Source organism: Prosopis cineraria, unplaced genomic scaffold (genome assembly GCF_029017545.1).
Source record: "Prosopis cineraria cultivar Desert tree isolate PC_DT_omini unplaced genomic scaffold, ASM2901754v1 PC1, whole genome shotgun sequence".
Lineage (NCBI taxonomy): Eukaryota > Viridiplantae > Streptophyta > Magnoliopsida > Fabales > Fabaceae > Prosopis > Prosopis cineraria.
Window position 1 is genome coordinate 34526670 of NW_026555332.1, and position 17976 is coordinate 34544645.

Genomic DNA, 17976 nt, shown 5'->3' on the forward strand with positions numbered 1-17976 from the left:
AGTCCAATCAAACTATTTTTAATTTATTCTTTCACTTTCTAGGAACCATTTGAATAGGAGGAGATCATATTAAAGTCTTGACTGGTATTGTTTCAGTTCCAATTGTTCACATTTTACCAAAGTAGTTGTTATCAAGACTTTTGAATAACCATCATAGTTCCAAGAAGAAAAATTCTTAAAATTTCCTTTTATTCAGACCCACAATAATTCATTATATTCATACATCAATACTGATAAGTACCACAGAAACAGAAGTACAATTTACAGATAGGCAAATACAACAACAAACAGCAGCAGCAAGCCCAACAACAATGGAAACGAGTTAATTAGTTGAGTGAAAGAGCTCAGGAGGAGGATGCTGATGTGAACTGGAATGAGGCATAAGAGAGAGTGCCCATTTCAATGCCACTGTGGATGAGCTTGGCCTTGGCATTTTCACCAGCAGCTCCCAATGCAACATGCAATGGAAAAAAATGGTCTGGCCGTGGATGAGCCATTTTTGCATGAGGTGCCTTCTCTTCATAATGATTCACTTCTTCATACCTACCATAAATATTAACTTCAATCAATAAGAAGTTCAAGCTTCCATTTGTGGAAAAATCTCAATTAGACCCTTCACTAGTGTAATTAATAAAACTGGAGCTTCATTGTTCAGCTATGCATTTATCAAATATGAGCTGAGGTCCCAGGTTCAATTCTCCACAAGAAGACTCAAGAGTATACTGTCATAAATGCAGCAAGCACAGAAAGCAGTTGAGAAAAACAGATGTAATACAGGGAAGCCATAAAATGGGTACCTTCCTTCAAGGAGAGAACTGATTAACCAGTCATCAAATTCTTTGGCCCAGGAAGCAACAGGTGGGTTAGGTTGAATCTTGAGTGCTCTCAAGTTATGAACTGCACTTCCAGAACCCATTATGAGTACGCCTTCATCCTTGAGAGAAGCCAATGCCTTTCCCATGTTATAGTGGTAAGTCCCATCCTGATCAGAGTGAACAGATAGTTGACAGACTGGGATATCAGCTTCAGGGTACATCAATATGAGTGGAACCCATGCTCCATGGTCAAGCCCTCTCTTTTTGTCTTCATCCACACGGCTGAATCCTGCTTGTTGCAGCAGCTCCTTCACCCTCTTTGCCAATTGTGGTGCTCCAGGTGGTTGGTACTTAAGCTGGTAGGTGAAGAATGACAGAGACAGTTATCAAAATGAACCCCAGAGACATCAACTAAATACAACGCAGATACGACATTAAGTTGAACCAAAATTAGGTGATCAAGTCATTATCATCATTGTAATATCTTTAAGTTTCTGTTGCCACAGAAGGAATCTTCATTTACAAAGCTCAGATTCAAATTGATACCGGGACCTCCATCATCATCAGATCCTAATATTTCAAAAGTAGTTGCTTAATTGAAAAGGAACGATTAACTATTATCATCTATTTAAACCTAAAGGGTTCTGTTAGATTTAACAATGGGGTGGAATCCGAACCTTGTACAAGGCTTTTGGGAAGCCATAGAAGTCGTAGATGGTGTCGTTGCGGGTAACGACGTTGACGGAGGGGACGGCGGTGTCCCAGTGGCCGGAAATGACGAGGATGGCGGAGGGTCTTTGAGGGTAAACCTCCTTCCACTTCTTCAAGAACTGCGACGCCGGAATGGAATCGTCAATGGGCAGAGTGGGAGATCCATGGGAGATGTAAAACGTATCCTTCAATCCCATTATCGTTTTTAATCGCCGAATATGAAGATGATGATGATTCTGTAACTCAAAAGGTGATCAACCAAATCGGAGTTACAGGTGTATATATATATATATAGTAGTATTATTATAGACAGAGTTAGCTGCCTTTGACTTAGTAGCTTCAAAATGATTCGGATATGATGCGTTTGAATTTTTGGGACTAAAGAGATCAACGCAGTTTTGCTTTATATTCTGGAAGATCGTTCGGTTAATGAAACAGACAAATGTTCTAAAAATTGGATTCGTTATTGGTTCGGTAAAAGAACTGACTTTCAAGTTTCAACCACATTGCTTAAATGGAAAAGCCAGGGTAATTAATGACAAAATTATTTTGGAAAACAACAAAGATTAGTTTTAAATTAATTTTTAGCTTAAAATTTGTGTCAGGTTGTTATTAACATATATCAATTTTCAGTTTATTGGTTGGATATATTTTAATTATACAGAATTTTTTATGACGTGGAAGGACATACCTTACTCCATTCCCTAAAAATATTCGTTTATTTTTTTCTGTTTTTTTTTTTTTTTGGTTTTTTGCGGTGGGGTTTGTATAAGAGGATTTTTATCCCTGGTCTTTATAAACTCTTTAAAAACGTTTTGTCTGGGATCACACTAGTTGTATTTCTTTCTATGTTAATTAGAATGTAATTAGTTGAAATACTTCTAACCTTACAAAAAAATTATTTAATTGAAATTGTTAATATTATAAAATAACATATTTGAAATTGTGTGGTTTATTTTTATTTTTGAATTATTATAGGAAAATGACACAATTTTTAAATTATGTATTAATATAATTTAAAAATTTCGACCATACAATAAATCAAAATTTAAATAATTTTAACAATTTTTACCTAAAAAAATCAAAATTTAAATAAAAAATTATGCAGTGCTTTGGTCTGGGCCATGCTGTCAATAAGAACCAATTTTGAAAAATATGATCAATTTAAAATTTATGATTTTATGGGACCTAAGCCCTTAGAGTGAGGTCTATAAAAATCAAGTCAATTTTTATTAACAACTCCATTTATAAATTAACTAAAAATATACTCACTTTATTTAAAAATATAAAAAAATTTTAATTAAATCTCACCATTTAATAAAGTAGTTACCTACTTTTCAACTAACCTTATATTTTTATATTTATCCCTAAATATAAAGTTATTATCAATATAGGCATTTTTTAAAAAAAATAATGATTACACCTTGAAAAATTAAAAATACCTTATATTTTTTAATATCTAACTCCTCAAAAAATGTCTTATATTTTTTAATAGAGAGAGTATTGTTTCGATTTAGGATGAACAGGGAATGACATGGCCTTGATTTAGTGTGTGTTTGGACTTTAATTTATCAAAAAATAAAAGTTTATTTATTGAAAGTTTATTTGTTAAAATTTAGTTTAGTGAAAATTATTTGTTTTAATGAAATTTATATTTGGATATTTTTTTAAAATTTAATTTGATAAATTAAAATTTATTTGGATTATAATAGTAAAATGTTCTTTTGAATGTATAATTACCACAAAAAACATTGATTTATGATTATTTGTAATTTTTATTATGCAAATATAATATATTTAAAAAATATGATAAAGATTTTAAATAACATAAAATTTGATCTATAATGCTTAAAACTTGATCTCTAATTATTTCTACCTTTTTAATTTATAATTTTAAAAAAATATAATAAAGATTTATAATTTTTATGATACATTAATGCTAAAAATTAACATAATTAATTATTCAATTTATAATAAAAACTTGATATCTAATTTTATTATTTAAATGATAATTATATTTTTAATAAATTAATTATTTTTAAATAAAAAAATAAGAGATTAAATTTAAGATAGTATGGTCAAATAACATTTTACTTTTTAAATTTACTTTTCAAAAATTAATGGATAGAGCTTTGAATTTTTTAGATTTGAGCCCATTTCAGAAGTTTTTTTTTAATGTTCTTTTGTTCTAAAAAAATTATTCTAAATAATTTTTCACATCTCAAAAGTGAAAAAATACTTTTGAAATGTGAAAAGTTAATTTATCAAACAGTTCGTTAACATGGATAATCTTACTTGGTAAGGTTCAAGGACTCCATTTTTAGCCCCAAAAAAATAGTCTTATATGTCTTCACCTTCAAATTCAGTTATGGGATGGAAATATCTTATATGCTAGAACCTTCCACCTCCAACCCTAAATGTGTATTTCTTGTTGCCAGGAGTAAGTTTAAAGAAACACAAGTCAAGCACAAATCTAAATAAAATTAAATCAAGCACTTGATTTTTTTAATAAATAAAATAAAATTAACATTCACTCTGCTTTTTACTTAACTCTCACAAGTTTTTTCTCAGACTCCCAGTTCTCACATTTTACACTACTAAATGAAGTTTTAAATTTCTAGTAACTAATGTTTTTATTAATTTTTTAAAACGTTAAGGATAAATAAACATAAGAGATTACTTTATATACTTTTATTTTTACTCCTTCAATGTTTAATCTCACTTTAATGAAAATAAATTTTAAGTTACTTAAAAAATCTTAATTTTTTATGGTAAAAATTGAAATTGGCTAAAAAAATAAAATAAAATAATATTTAACATTTCGAGTATTTAATTTGACACAAATAAACCCGAAGTGCTAAGGTTGGGTTTGGCTATATATAGATATATATATATATATGGGTTCTTTTAAATGCAATCCCAATGAGCATTATTAATGCAGCATTATACTGCTTTAATATAGATAGTTAAACATGAAATATGGGCAAGTGGATGGCAACAAGAGTCTGAATCCATAGCATTATTAGAGGAACAAGGTGTTTAGACTCTCTCGAAGTTTATGTCTATATTTAGATAAAATTAACTGAACAGTTTTTGGTGGTGTAGTATTGTTATTATTATTAGGATTAGCTATTGTTCAATTTATGGCCACCAAATGTTTATTAGCATTCTTAATGATTATTTTTCAGTCTCTCAATTTTTTTTTTTAAAAAAAGAAGTCTTATGACGAAGCTAAAAAGCTTCTGGTCATTTCCAGCCACATAAAAATAACTGAAAAATGAATTTTAGTGGTGACCTTTTGATTACCAGGATTAGTTATTGGGCGCATGAACTTACTATCTTTTAAGTCTAGGAAAGTACTTTTATTCAATTTTAGTCTTGAGAATCTGAGTCAAATCAAACTATTTTTATTTTGTTCTTTCATTCTGCAGGAGCCATATGAAAAGGAGGCGATCATATTAAAGTCTTGACTGGTATTACTTGTTGTGTCACTTCATGCTGTCATGTATTGTTAGTTATTATGTGATTGTTGTTTGTGTGTGTGTATAAATATATCATATAATTTAAAAAAATTAGTTAATTATAATAATTATATTTAAAAATAAAAAAATTAAATTAAAATATCTCATATTAATCAATATAAATATGTATTAATTATTTTCTGTTAATATAAATTATGAAGAATAATTTAAAAAATGTAATAAATGCTTATTGAAATATATGATTTTGTTTATATAAAAAAAACAAGTAAAAAAAAGGAGGGAGTATGATTTGTGATGAATTGTTGCAATAATTTGAAATTATTTAGATAATTTTAAAAAAAATTAGTACAAGTTTTAATTTAATTTTAATTCATATAAACTTTAAATAGGTTGAAGATTTGTTTAAAACCTACTCTTGTAAGATTTGAATAGGCTTCAAAACTTACTTAAAACTCAACAAGTCTTTTTAAAAAATTTACTTAAAATTAGTGTTCTTATAGTCGGATTGGATATGACAGACAAATCAGACTGGTTGGCAACTGTTTAATATAACGGCTCAGTTTCCATATTTAGGCCATTGAAATAGTTGGCTTGGATTGAGCTATCCAGAATAGGATGTTGAGTTGAAAATCGGGATTTAGTCGAAAACTGAAATCGAACGGGTCAGATTTTTTGTTTAATGAGAAAATAGAAGAAAGAGAAAGAAAAAAAGAGAGGGAGATGATAATCAACCCAAGAAGACAATGAATCAAGTTGAAAACAGATTTTAAAAAAATGGAGAAAATGATGCTTTACCTTTTCTTCTATGAATAATGGCAAGAGGATAGAGGAGGTATCCACTGCACCAGTGAAAAAAAATAAAAAAAGTGTGGCGAAGCACAAACAGTGAGACAGAGACCGAAGATGACAACCCGGTAGAGAGAAGAGTGGAAAACAAAAAAAAAAAAAAAAAGGTACACACAACCCTTGGAAATAGAGTTGGGGAGGACTGTTCATTTAAGTTTATTTTTATAAAAAATTAAATTTAAAAAATGATATTGTTTAAGAAAATTAGGCTTTCAAGCCCGATCCTGATAGGCCTTAAAAAAACAGACTCAAGCGACTCTTTTAGGCTCATTTTTTTCTTTAAAAAATAAAATATTTTTTACTTTTAAATTGAATTTAAACTTTATAATATATGTTTATACTTTAAAATTAAAATTTTTATTATTTATTTTTAATTTTTATACATTATAATTTGTATTTTTTAAAAATATATGAAATCTTATAATTAAAAATTTTAATTTTTAAAAATTTCAAAAAAATAAAAAATAGTAATAAGAGTTTATGAGCTTAACTCTGAACTCTTTATATAAGAGCTAAATTTTAAAAAATAAGACATTTTAAAAAAATTAAATTTAAAAGTTTAAGCCCCTTAAAAGTTTGATTCATGAGAGTCGAGCCCCCCATTATTCAACTTTACTTACAAAGCAAGGTCTTTAAAAAATGGAAAGGAAAAGAAAAAAGTGCGTCTTGATATTGTAAAACTGTAGACTACTAAACTAATGCTAAAATTTGGAAGTTGTGATTAGATCAGTTAAGATTTAATAGAAAATAAAACCTATATTTTATTAAGTCAATACGAATCACAAACGTTGGTGAAGGAATTTTTTGAAAGGTTTCTATTTAATTTATATAATAGAAATGTTCTTATCTGAAATTTTATTCTTGATATTATTATTATTATCATTTTTTCTTATTTTGTATAACACTAAAATCAACCATCAATATATTATTAAAATATATTAATTTAATTATAACTGGTTCAATTATGACTCAACCATGGTCCAACTAATAAATAAAAAATTAATGTCTTAACTAGTTTAATAACTAGTCTAACTTTTAAATCATTACTTAAAACATGTAAGTCTTTAAAAAGATTTTAAGTTATGTTAGGTCTATAAAAGACTCAGACCTGTACTTAAAATAAAAGTTTGTTTGCAAGTTCAAGTCTTAGCTCAGCTGCCTAGGTTTGAGATTTTTGTTATATGTTCATGCTTATTTGAACAGAGTTAACCAAACGTGTTTCCATCCTCAAGGAATGGAGACATAGCATAATATAGCGTGAGGGTGGGTGAGTGTTATTTTTTCCCCTTTCTTTTTAATGCATCTTATGTTATATACACATTGGTGTGCGTGCTATAAACGACCTGCATCAAAAAAACACATTACCACTGAGCCAAATATAAATCAGCGGACCGTAACCCTTTTCTTCTCGAAATTTTTGTTTTTACAAATATTTGTAAGTATATTGGTGGCTTTACACTCCACTTGAGTTAACTAGCCCAACATAATGGGCTTAGCCAATCAGATCAAACAGACCCAACATGTAGAAACTAGCTGTCCCACTGTAACAGGCCGAAAAGAGGACCTGTTGCTTTTGTTCTTTTGACCAAAAGGACATATCGTACGCAAGTGTCAAGTTTTAGTTGCAAAGTCATTTTAAGTTGGGTTAAAAATCTTTTTTTTTTTTTTACATATTTTGAACACTAAACAGCCTGTACTAAAAAATAAGGCAATGTCTTCCTAAAATATTTTTTTCAAGGTTAAAATTGCCCTTTCATCTGGAGCCAGTTATGCTCTCCATTATTTGCTAATATAGAATAGTTATACGGGGAGCAAAACCGAACCTGAAATCGATAAACGAACAAAACTAAATTGAGTTTGATCTATTCGGTTTAATTTATTTGGTTTAAATGGTCGGTTCAATTTTTTTTAAAAAAAATTCAGTTTAAATGGTTCGGTTTGGTTTGAAGATTGCAAAACTGAATTAACTGAAATTAATTATATATGTATTTATAAATATTATAATTGATTTATTATATTATTAAGGATTGTTTTTTTATTAATATTTTTTAGAAATGCTAGTAGTATATTTGATTTTTTTATTTTGATATGCTTTTCTATGTTGTTCAGTGTCCATTCTATTGTTTTTGGGGATTCCTTTTGTTTTCCTTACTATTTTTATCTGTTATGTTAATTTTATAGTTGTTTTAGGTTTCAAAAATCAAGATTTCACAAGGTCCATTAGACCAGTCCAGATCATTTTTCTCCCTTTAGTTAGAGGCATTTGGTGTTTAAATTATTTCTTAATTAGTATGATATTTTTTCTTGAAGATAGGCCAATTTGTTGACAAAAAAAGGCCCAATGTGTTAACAAAAGCAGGCCTAATTTGTTGACAAAAAGCGCCAATAACCGAACCGAACTATTAAATTTCGATTCTATTTTAATTCAGTTTTTTCAAAACTTTGGTTTAGTTCGGTTCAAAAATTTATTAAGCTTCGATTTGTCGGTTTTCTTCAATCACAACCGAACCAAACTAAATTAACCGATGCTCTCCCTTACTTTCACGCAATGACAATAAGACATTTTGATTTCTAACTCATTTTGCATATATTTTGTTACTTAAATCAAGCTTGATTCCTGTTACTTTCAGCCTTTTTGGCACACATCAAATGGTCAAAACTGAGTTAAAATGTTTTACTGTCATGGTGCATGGGATCCACAAATATGTCGCATCAGTAGATAAAGAAAAAATAATGGGCTTTTAATGGACTGGCGATTTTGAAAAAAAATAAGAAGCTAGTTATTGTGTATATCATATCATGTTGTATTATACAAGATATGCACCGGTATGGATGATACTTATATTTGAAATGGATTGAGATTGAAAACAAAAAAAAAAAAAAAAAACTAGAGATCCATGTGAATTTGAAGATGTGACATGTTTGACAAAAACTCTCGAGGTAAAGATTAGGATAGCCAATTGGAGGTTCGTCTCCATGATTATGCAAGCACTGACGTTTATGTTCTAAACAAGTGCCAACTGGCGGCCACGACGAGTGGAATGTTTAGTCCATGGACAAAGAAAATACCTCAAATGCATCTCATAAATTAATTCTCTTGCATAAATGTTGCTTCCAAGGAATAAGAATATGTTGACCAAATCTTAATTTTTGGCGTTCTTTTTAGTGATAAAAAATCAATGAAATTGACTTTATATTATGATATGCTTTTAATTATTTTTTGTCTATAGCCGGCAATGATTTCTGTGAAGCTTCTGGGTCGTCAGGATTGATCGAATCAGATGCTAAGACAGCATTTCTTAATAGCATTACTTGCGCAATACAAATTCTTCATAAACCATTTATAATTTCTCTAAACTTCCAGTGTAAGACCACTTCTTCTCTGGTTGTTTTATATATCATCTGTTTCAGTTCCAATTGTTCACATTTTACCAAACTAGTTGTTATCAAGGCTTATGAACAACCATCATAATTCCAAGAAGAAAGTTCTTAAAATTTCCTTTTATTCAGAACCACAATAATTCATTTTATTTATAAATCAATACTGATAAACACCACAGAAACAAAAGTACAATTTACAGATAGGCAAATACAACAACAAACATCAGCAGCAAGTCCAACAACACTGGAAATGAGTTCATTAGTTAAGTGAAAGAGCTCAGGAGGAGGATGCCGATGTGAACTGGAAAGAGGCATAAGAGAGAGTTCCCATTTCAATGCCACTGTGGATGAGCTTGGCCTTGGCATTTTCACCAGCAGCTCCCAGTGCAACATGCAATGGGAAAAAATGATCTGGCCATGGATGAGCCATTTTTGCATGAGGTGCCTTCTCTTCATAATGATTCACATCTTCATATCTACAATTAAAATTTCAATCAATAAGAAGTTCAAGTTTTAATTTATGGGGGAAAAAATCTCAATTATACCTTTCACAAGTGTAATTAATAAAACTGGAGTTTCATAGTTCAGATATGCATTTATCAAATATGAACTGAGGTCCCAGGTTCAACTCTTCACAAGACGACTCATGAGTATGTTGTTATAAATGCAGTAAACACAGAAAGCAGTTGAGAAAAACAGATGTAATACAGGGAAGCAATAAAATAGGTACCTTCCTTCAAGGAGAGAACTGATTAACCAGTCATCAAATTCTTTGGCCCAGGAAGCAACAGGTGGGTTAGGTTGAATCTTGAGTGCTCTCAAGTTATGAACTGCACTTCCAGAACCCATTATGAGTACGCCTTCATCCTTGAGAGAAGCCAATGCCTTTCCCATGTTATAGTGGTAAGTCCCATCCTGATCAGATTGAACAGATAGTTGACAGACTGGGATATCAGCTTCAGGGTACATCAATATGAGTGGAACCCATGCTCCATGGTCAAGCCCTCTCTTTTTGTCTTCATCCACACGGCTGAATCCTGCTTGTTGCAGCAGCTCCTTCACCCTCTTTGCCAATTGTGGTGCTCCAGGTGGTTGGTACTTAAGCTGGTAGGTGAAGAATGAATCAGACAGTCATCAAAATAAACCCCAAAAAATCAACTAAATACACCATAACTATCAACTACAATGTTAAGTTGAACCAAAATCACCTGTGTCTCAAGTCATTATCATCAATATAAATTTATAATGTCTTTAACTTTCGGTTGCCTCAGAAGGAACCTTCAATTCCAACTCTGAGATTCTGATTCATACCAGATCTCCATCATCATCATAATCAGATTCTAATATTTTCAAAACTAGTTGCCTAATTGAAAAGGAACGATCAACAATGATCATCTATTAAAACCTAAAGGTTTCTGTTTCTGATTCTGTGAGATTTAACAATGGAGAGGAATCCGAACCTTGTACAATTCTTTGGGAAAGCCATAGAAGTCGTAGATGGTGTCGTTGCGCTTAACGACGTTGACGGAGGGGACGGCAGTGTCCCAGTGGCCGGAAATGACGAGGATGGCGGAGGGTCTTTCAGGGTAAACCTCCTTCCACTTCTTCAAGAACTGCGTCGCCGGAATGGAACTGTCTATGGGCAGAGTGGGAGATCCATGGGAGATATAAAACGTATCCTTCAATCCCATTATTGTTTTTAATCGCTGAATTTGAAGAAGATGATTCTGTAACACAAAATCTGATGAACAAAGTCGGAATAACAGGTAAATATATAGTAGTATTTTTATATACAGAATTAGCCGTCTTTGACTTGATAGCTTCAAATTGAATCGGATATGGCTGGCCTTCTCTTCTACGCGTTCGGATTTTTGAGACTGAAGACCAAACCAGTTTTTGTTTATATATTCCAGAAGAGCGTTCGGTAATGAAAACAGACAAACGTTCTAAAAATTGGATTCGTCATTGATTCGGTAACAGCACTGACTTTTTTTTTTTTTAATTACGAGGTCATGATAAAATCGTATAAAGAGACTAAAATCTAATCATATCTAAAATCATAAAGTTTCTACAATTAAGCACATTTATTTGCTTATCTATGAACATGGTCAAAAGTGACTTTTGACCATCTAATCTCTCATAACAAGATCTTTGATCTTCTTGATAATGTCAAAATAAGGATGACTCTCAGAGTAGGTGTGATTAATGAGTGACAATGCCTCCATTGAATCAAAGTGTATATTGACTCTTGATAATTTTGCATTCCAGCAAAGATTTAGTCCCCCAAGAATTCTCATAAATTCTATTATCATGCTAGATTGATATCCAAGATACTTAAAAAATTCTTTAATCTAATTTTTCTTATCATCTCTAATGATGCCTCCACATACTGTGGCATCATTAGTATTAACAAAATTGTCAATATCAAGTCTAACTCATTTGAATTTAGGTGTATTCTATTTTTCATCATCTGTAGAGTTGCAATTACTCAAGCTGATGATGCACTAACTTTTAGTTTCAAGTTGGAATCACAGAAGTAAAATGGAAAAGCCATTGGAATAAAGAAATTATTATATTAGAAACCATAATGCTTAAATTTAAATTTAATTTCTTTGCTGAAAATTTGAGCTAGTTCATTATCAACAAATAATAGTATTAACTTTTAGTGTCTTGGCCCTCTTTAGTAATTTTATCTGTTTGTGTCTGTAATTTTAATTTTTAACATTTTTTTTACCATTTTTTAGTTAATTAATAGTCAAAGTTAACTTTTGTTAATTATAAAAATTAAATTGCACTATTTTAAAAATAAAATGGAACATTGCAAAAGAAAAAAAAAGAATTTAAAATTTTAGACACTTTAGACATATAATTTAGTGACCAAATTACTCTTTTACTCACATATATATATATATATATATATATACTCATAGCATGTTTTGTGTAACAGCCCTCCTGGGTCACCACTGCCTCTCCAGGGTCTTTTCCCAGGCGCTGGACAACACACATGTCACCACATGATTGCCGGCTTTCCCACTGATGGTACAGTGGTTATTCCTCACCCCACCCTCACGGGGGTCTTTTGGAACCTCCCCAGACTCGAACCTCCAACCTCTACCACCTTAACGAAGTTGAGGCGAAGTCTGGTACCATTAGGTCAACTTGACCTAATGGTACCAGAGTTGACCTAATGGTACCAGACTTCGCCTCAACTTCGTTAAGGTGGTAGAGGTTGGAGGTTCGAGTCTGGGGAGGTTCCAAAAGACCCCCGTGAGGGTGGGGTGAGGAATAACCACTGTACCACCAGTGGGAAAGCCGGCAATCATGTGGTGACATGTGTGTTGTCCAGCGCCTGGGAAAAGACCCTGGAGAGGCAGTGGTGACCCAGGAGGGCTGTTACATAAAAGTAACTATGCTTTTAATTTGTGATTAGTGTTACTTCTTGTTAATTGGGTGATTATTGAGAAAATTATGAATTTTGTAATATTGTATAATTGTGCAATATTATTATGAATTTGTTTAATTATTGTGGGAGGTGTTGGGAGACTTGCTATTGTTGTTGTATTTATGTGCCACGTGGTACGCCCCTATTGGAGCTCAATAGGTGGTTTGTAAGGGCTCGGGCTAATCTACCTTTGGCCGGGTAATTTAGCACCGAGTGAGGGCTACGGCTCGAGGTTAATAGAGGGATATAAGGATGGTTGTTTGTGTTTATTATAATATTTCTTATATTTATTGGAATTATATTATTTTTATATAACAGCCCTCCTGGGTCACCACTGCCTCTCCAGGGTCTTTTCCCAGGCGCTGGACAACACACATGTCACCACATGATTGCCGGCTTTCCCACTGGTGGTACAGTGGTTATTCCTCACCCCACCCTCACGGGGGTCTTTTGGAACCTCCCCAGACTCGAACCTCCAACCTCTACCACCTTAACGAAGTTGAGGCGAAGTCTGGTACCATTAGGTCAAGTTGACCTAATGGTACCAGACTTCGCCTCAACTTCGTTAAGGTGGTAGAGGTTGGAGGTTCGAGTCTGGGGAGGTTCCAAAAGACCCCCGTGAGGGTGGGGTGAGGAATAACCACTGTACCACCAGTGGGAAAGCCGGCAATCATGTGGTGACATGTGTGTTGTCCAGCGCCTGGGAAAAGACCCTGGAGAGGCAGTGGTGACCCAGGAGGGCTGTTATATTTTGTCAATAATAAAATAACATAATATAATTATAAATCAATAATGTTATAAATTATAATTTTATAATTTATTAAATATAAGTGAATTTTAATTAAATCAAGTATGAGTATGTATAAAAGTATTTACATTTATAAATATAATTGTCAATATCTTTTTAAAAAAATAATTTAAAATCATAGAGACTTTTGATTATTCGAAATGCCATGATTCTATTGAAGTTCATAGAGACTTTTGTTTCAATAAATTTTAAAATAAAAAAATTATTTTATCCTTATTGAAAATAATAAATCTCAATTATAATTTTTATTTAAAGAATAACAGCTTTTATTCTGTGAATCCTAAAAGTTAAACAAGAAATCACAACTTATTAAATATAATTTCTGTTATTAAAAAATAAGTTCATAAAATAACAAACCTTAATCATAATTTTTACTTAAGAAATAACCACTTTTGTTCTGTAAATTGTAAAAGTGAAACAAAAAATCACAATTTGTCAAGTGTAATTTTTATTATTAAAAAATAAGTTCTCAAAATAATAAATCTCAATCACAACTTTTGATTAAGAAATAGCAACTTTTATTTAAAAAATTATAAAAATTAAACAAAAAATTATAATTTATTAATAAAGGTAAAATGATCTTTTAAATTTAAAATTAATTGATACATAAATCTCAAGAGAATTTATTAAAATTATAGTATTTTAAAAGATAAAATAATTATTTATATAATTAGAAAGATTTCATTATCGTAAAAAGAAGTCAACAATTGCAACATCCTAATCCAATAAGATAATGACTGATTAAGGATTGGGAAAATTATGAAACTCATTTGTTCCCCTTACTTTTGGTTTTGATTGTTTCTATTGCTAATATTTAACTGATTTTTAAGTTTAGTTATAAATTGATTGATTGACTTAATTTGCAATTTAAAGTATGACTATTCTTTTCTCATATAGTAAAGATGAATCATGAATGCCCGTTAATGATGTCACGCAGACGCAAGTTGACGCCGACGTACAAACGATTATCATCATATAATAATTCATATAGCATTACGTAGTTCCGGAGGAGTTTACTCTGATGACAACCTTTTAAAAACAAAAACAAAAACAAAGAGTTTAATACACAGAATAAATTTTGTAAAATTATTACAAAATTAGGGAGAACATTGAGAAATATTAAACAAAATATATAGCGATGGTCAGTCAATTATAATTATAACATTGTTTTAGATGATATAACAATTTTTTTAGTACGTACCACAAAAAAAAATTGGATCAACATTATGAATATGCATTTTTTTGGTTCGCCATATTAGACTAATACCTTAAATTAAAAAAATTTAAGCATCATTGAATGAATTATTATCCTCCAAGCAATTGAATATGCATTTTTATATCCAATTAAAAAATAGCAAAATGATATTGAATACTAAGTGTTTACTGTTTAGCACATTGGAATTTGATTGTGGTGCTCTAAATTAAACATCTATTAGAATTATAAATTATCAACAATGAAAATAAGTTGTAAACAAGAGAAGCACCATATTTAATATTTTTTATGAGATTAAGTTATGAGTTTTTTGAAAAACAACTCTAAATTATCAAAACTAATTCAAAATTGCCAAAAATCAATTATCAATTATTTATTACAAAATCTTGTAAGGAGATGTTGACGTTGAATCGTAGCTCGTATGGGAAGAGTTAGGTTATGGTTACGTGTCACGACTGGTTAGGTAGGATGGGGTTAGATGTTGACATGGCCATTTTTGTCGGTTTCAAAAAAATATTTATCTGGACCAATATTACACAATTAACAAAATTTAATGTCCTTAAATTATTTTCTTTTATTTATGAAAAATAAAAAAGACTGTCTGCATCTCACAAGCATTTCTTCTACTATTAAAAAATATCTATATCATTAAAAAATAACTAAAAATTTAAAATTAAATTCTGTAGTTTTTATTTATTTATTTTAGAGTAGCAGATAATACATTCCACAATTTTAATGAGACATGTACATTTATATGGACTACGGAGCTTCAAATAAAATTATACTATTTATCGAACCACAAAATACATTATACCATTTATTTTATATATATATATATATATATAGTACAACTAGCGTATATATATATATATATATCTGCTGTCTTCAAAGTGGGGTTGAGACTTGAGAGTTGAGATTTGAAAAGACTTTGAAGTTGTCCATTTTTATTTTTATTTTTGTAACATGTAGAAATTGTTGAACAGAAGGAAGACATGCTATTAGTTTCTCGATGGTTTGAAATTCTCTCTTAAAAAAAAAATTGTTGACCATACATTTGCAATTTGAAAACACAGACTATGATTCTATATTCTTGCTAATATTTTTTTAATGCTAATAAAAATTTAAACATATAAAAGTTATTATTTTTAACTGATCCGAAATTCCAAATCACAAAAGCTCTGGACTTTGAATGAGTAGACTAACAAATAATGTTTTCAAAACCCAACAAGCTAGGTTGACCAATTAAACCAGTTCCAAACCCGACCCGTCATAATAGAAAATTGGCAAATTTGAGAATTGGTCGAAAACCAATCAAATTTGCCTTAAACAGATCAAAACTGATAAAATCAATTTGAATCAAACATACTATTTTTAATTTTTATTTAATTTTTTTAAATTTTTAATCCATATTTCTAAACTATAATTTATACATATACAAACTTAATAAAATGGGAAATGAAGGAAAACAAAAAAAAAATATGCAAGAAATATGTATGAATTATTTATTTATGTATATATTTTTAATGTTATAAATCATGAATATATATATATATATATATATAGGATGAAAATGATGGAATTTTAATGAATATTATCTAAAGAGATATTGAGAGGAAAAATGAATCTCTATTCTATTATTTGAGTTACCGTAGGTAAACATATATACAGGAGAGATTAATAAGCTTAATAAATACTAACTACAAACCATAAACTATAAATATTTACACTATATTCTTAACATTTCCCCTCAAATTGGTGCATATAGATCATATGCGCCAAGGTTGTTACAAATGTATTTTATTCGAGGACCTTGGAGAGGTTAAGTATGTCAGCTAGTTAGTCAATTGAATTGACAAACTTGGCAACAATACAACCATATTGAATCTTCTCTCGCACGAAATGGCAATTTATTTTGATAGGTTTGGTTCTATCATAAAACACTAGATTTGAGGCAATATGCATTGTAGCTTGATTGTCACAAATTAAATCCATTCTTGTAACATTCCCATATTTCAACTTTTGAAGTTGTTTTTACCATAAAAGTTCACATGTAGTTACAGCCATGGCATAGTATTTTGCTTCAACACTAGACCTTGCAACTACATTTTGCTTCTTGCTCTACCATGAGATTAAGTTGCCACCAACGAACACACAATATCCTAAAGTAGAATGTCTATCAATTGGACAAGCAGCCCAATATGCATCATTACATCCAACTATTTTAGTATCATTAGTGTGGTCCTTTTCCTTACAACTATGTCCAACTACATGAGAATTTCCCTTATCTTTATACAACAATCCTTGTCCTAAAGATCCCTTGATGTATCTAAGGATATGAATTGTAGTTCCCAATGACTAGCATAAGGAGATTCCAAAAATTGACCCACTACACTTACTATAAAAGAAATATCAGTATGAGTAATAGTAAGGTAATTGTTCGGCAAAAAAGAGAGAGGTAATTGAGTTTTCCAACCAATCTCCGATATCTCTCGGGGTTTGAAAGTGAATCCCCTTATCTTGGTAACAGTTTGATATTTGGATCCATAAGAATGTCAATAGGTCTACAATCCATCACCCTATTTCCTTCAAGAAATCAAGCATATTTTTGCTTTGATATAGAAACTCTAGCTAATGATTGAGCTACCTCAATACCTAAGAAATACTTAAGCTTACCCAAATCCTTCATTTTTAGAAGGATGCCATTAAATGTTGCTTAAGATTGGTAATCCTGTCTTGATCATCACCTATGATAACAATGCCATCAACATTAACAACTTGATAAATGCACCAACCAAATCATGAATGATGATAACACAGTGTGATTTACATCACTTTAAATCATCCTAAATTTTAGAAGAACTATACTAAATCTACTAAACCAAGATTGAGGAGATTGTTTTAATCCATAGAGAGATTGATACAATCTATAAACCTTCTTATTCTCCCCTTGAGCAATAAACCCAGGAGGTTGCTCCATAAACACCTCTTCCTTAAGTTTTCCATGAAGAAAAGCATTCTTAATATTAAGTTGATAGAGAGTCTAGTGATTAATTGCTGTAATCGCCAAGAGCAAACGAGTAGAAGTAATTTTGGCAATGAGAAAAAAATGTTATCATAATCAATACCAAATATATGAGTATAGCCTTTTAGAACCAATTATGCCTTCAATCAATCAATAGAACTGTCAGGAGCAAACTTGATGTTAAATGCCCACCGATAGCTAACAAGAGATTTGGAGGTCGAAAGACTAGATCCTGAGTATGATTAGTATACATATC

The 17976-nt window shown here is 30.6% G+C and overlaps 2 protein-coding genes across 2 annotated transcripts; both read right to left on the bottom strand.

Moving 5' to 3' along the window:
* Positions 1-172: 172 nt before the first annotated feature.
* LOC129291205 (extradiol ring-cleavage dioxygenase-like) lies at positions 173-1856 on the bottom strand. The gene is made up of 3 exons (XM_054928456.1): positions 1493-1856; positions 798-1171; positions 173-543 (listed from the first exon to the last, which is right to left on the bottom strand). Exons 1-3 carry the CDS (start codon positions 1721-1723, stop codon positions 345-347), a joined length of 804 nt encoding a protein of 267 aa, XP_054784431.1. The 5' UTR covers positions 1724-1856; the 3' UTR covers positions 173-344.
* A 7470-nt stretch (positions 1857-9326) lies between these two features.
* LOC129285513 (extradiol ring-cleavage dioxygenase-like) lies at positions 9327-11109 on the bottom strand. Its single transcript, XM_054921252.1, has 3 exons — positions 10696-11109; positions 9966-10339; positions 9327-9711 (listed from the first exon to the last, which is right to left on the bottom strand). The coding sequence occupies exons 1-3, from the start codon at positions 10924-10926 to the stop codon at positions 9513-9515; spliced, it is 804 nt and encodes a 267-aa protein (XP_054777227.1). The 5' UTR covers positions 10927-11109; the 3' UTR covers positions 9327-9512.
* Positions 11110-17976: the final 6867 nt, after the last annotated feature.

What these genes read in the sequence shown, in the direction of transcription:
- LOC129291205 (XM_054928456.1), bottom strand. Translation starts at nt 1,723, where the DNA reads ATGGGATTGAAGGATACGTTTTACATCTCCCATGGATCTCCCACTCTG. An exon ending in TCCCAAAAGCCTTGTACAAG is followed by an intron (nt 1,172 to 1,492) that starts GTTCGGATTCCA and finishes TTCACCTACCAG; the next exon opens with CTTAAGTACCAACCACCTGG. An exon ending in AGTTCTCTCCTTGAAGGAAG is followed by an intron (nt 544 to 797) that starts GTACCCATTTTA and finishes TATTTATGGTAG; the next exon opens with GTATGAAGAAGTGAATCATT.
- LOC129285513 (XM_054921252.1), bottom strand. Translation starts at nt 10,926, where the DNA reads ATGGGATTGAAGGATACGTTTTATATCTCCCATGGATCTCCCACTCTG. An exon ending in TTCCCAAAGAATTGTACAAG is followed by an intron (nt 10,340 to 10,695) that starts GTTCGGATTCCT and finishes TTCACCTACCAG; the next exon opens with CTTAAGTACCAACCACCTGG. An exon ending in AGTTCTCTCCTTGAAGGAAG is followed by an intron (nt 9,712 to 9,965) that starts GTACCTATTTTA and finishes TTTTAATTGTAG; the next exon opens with ATATGAAGATGTGAATCATT.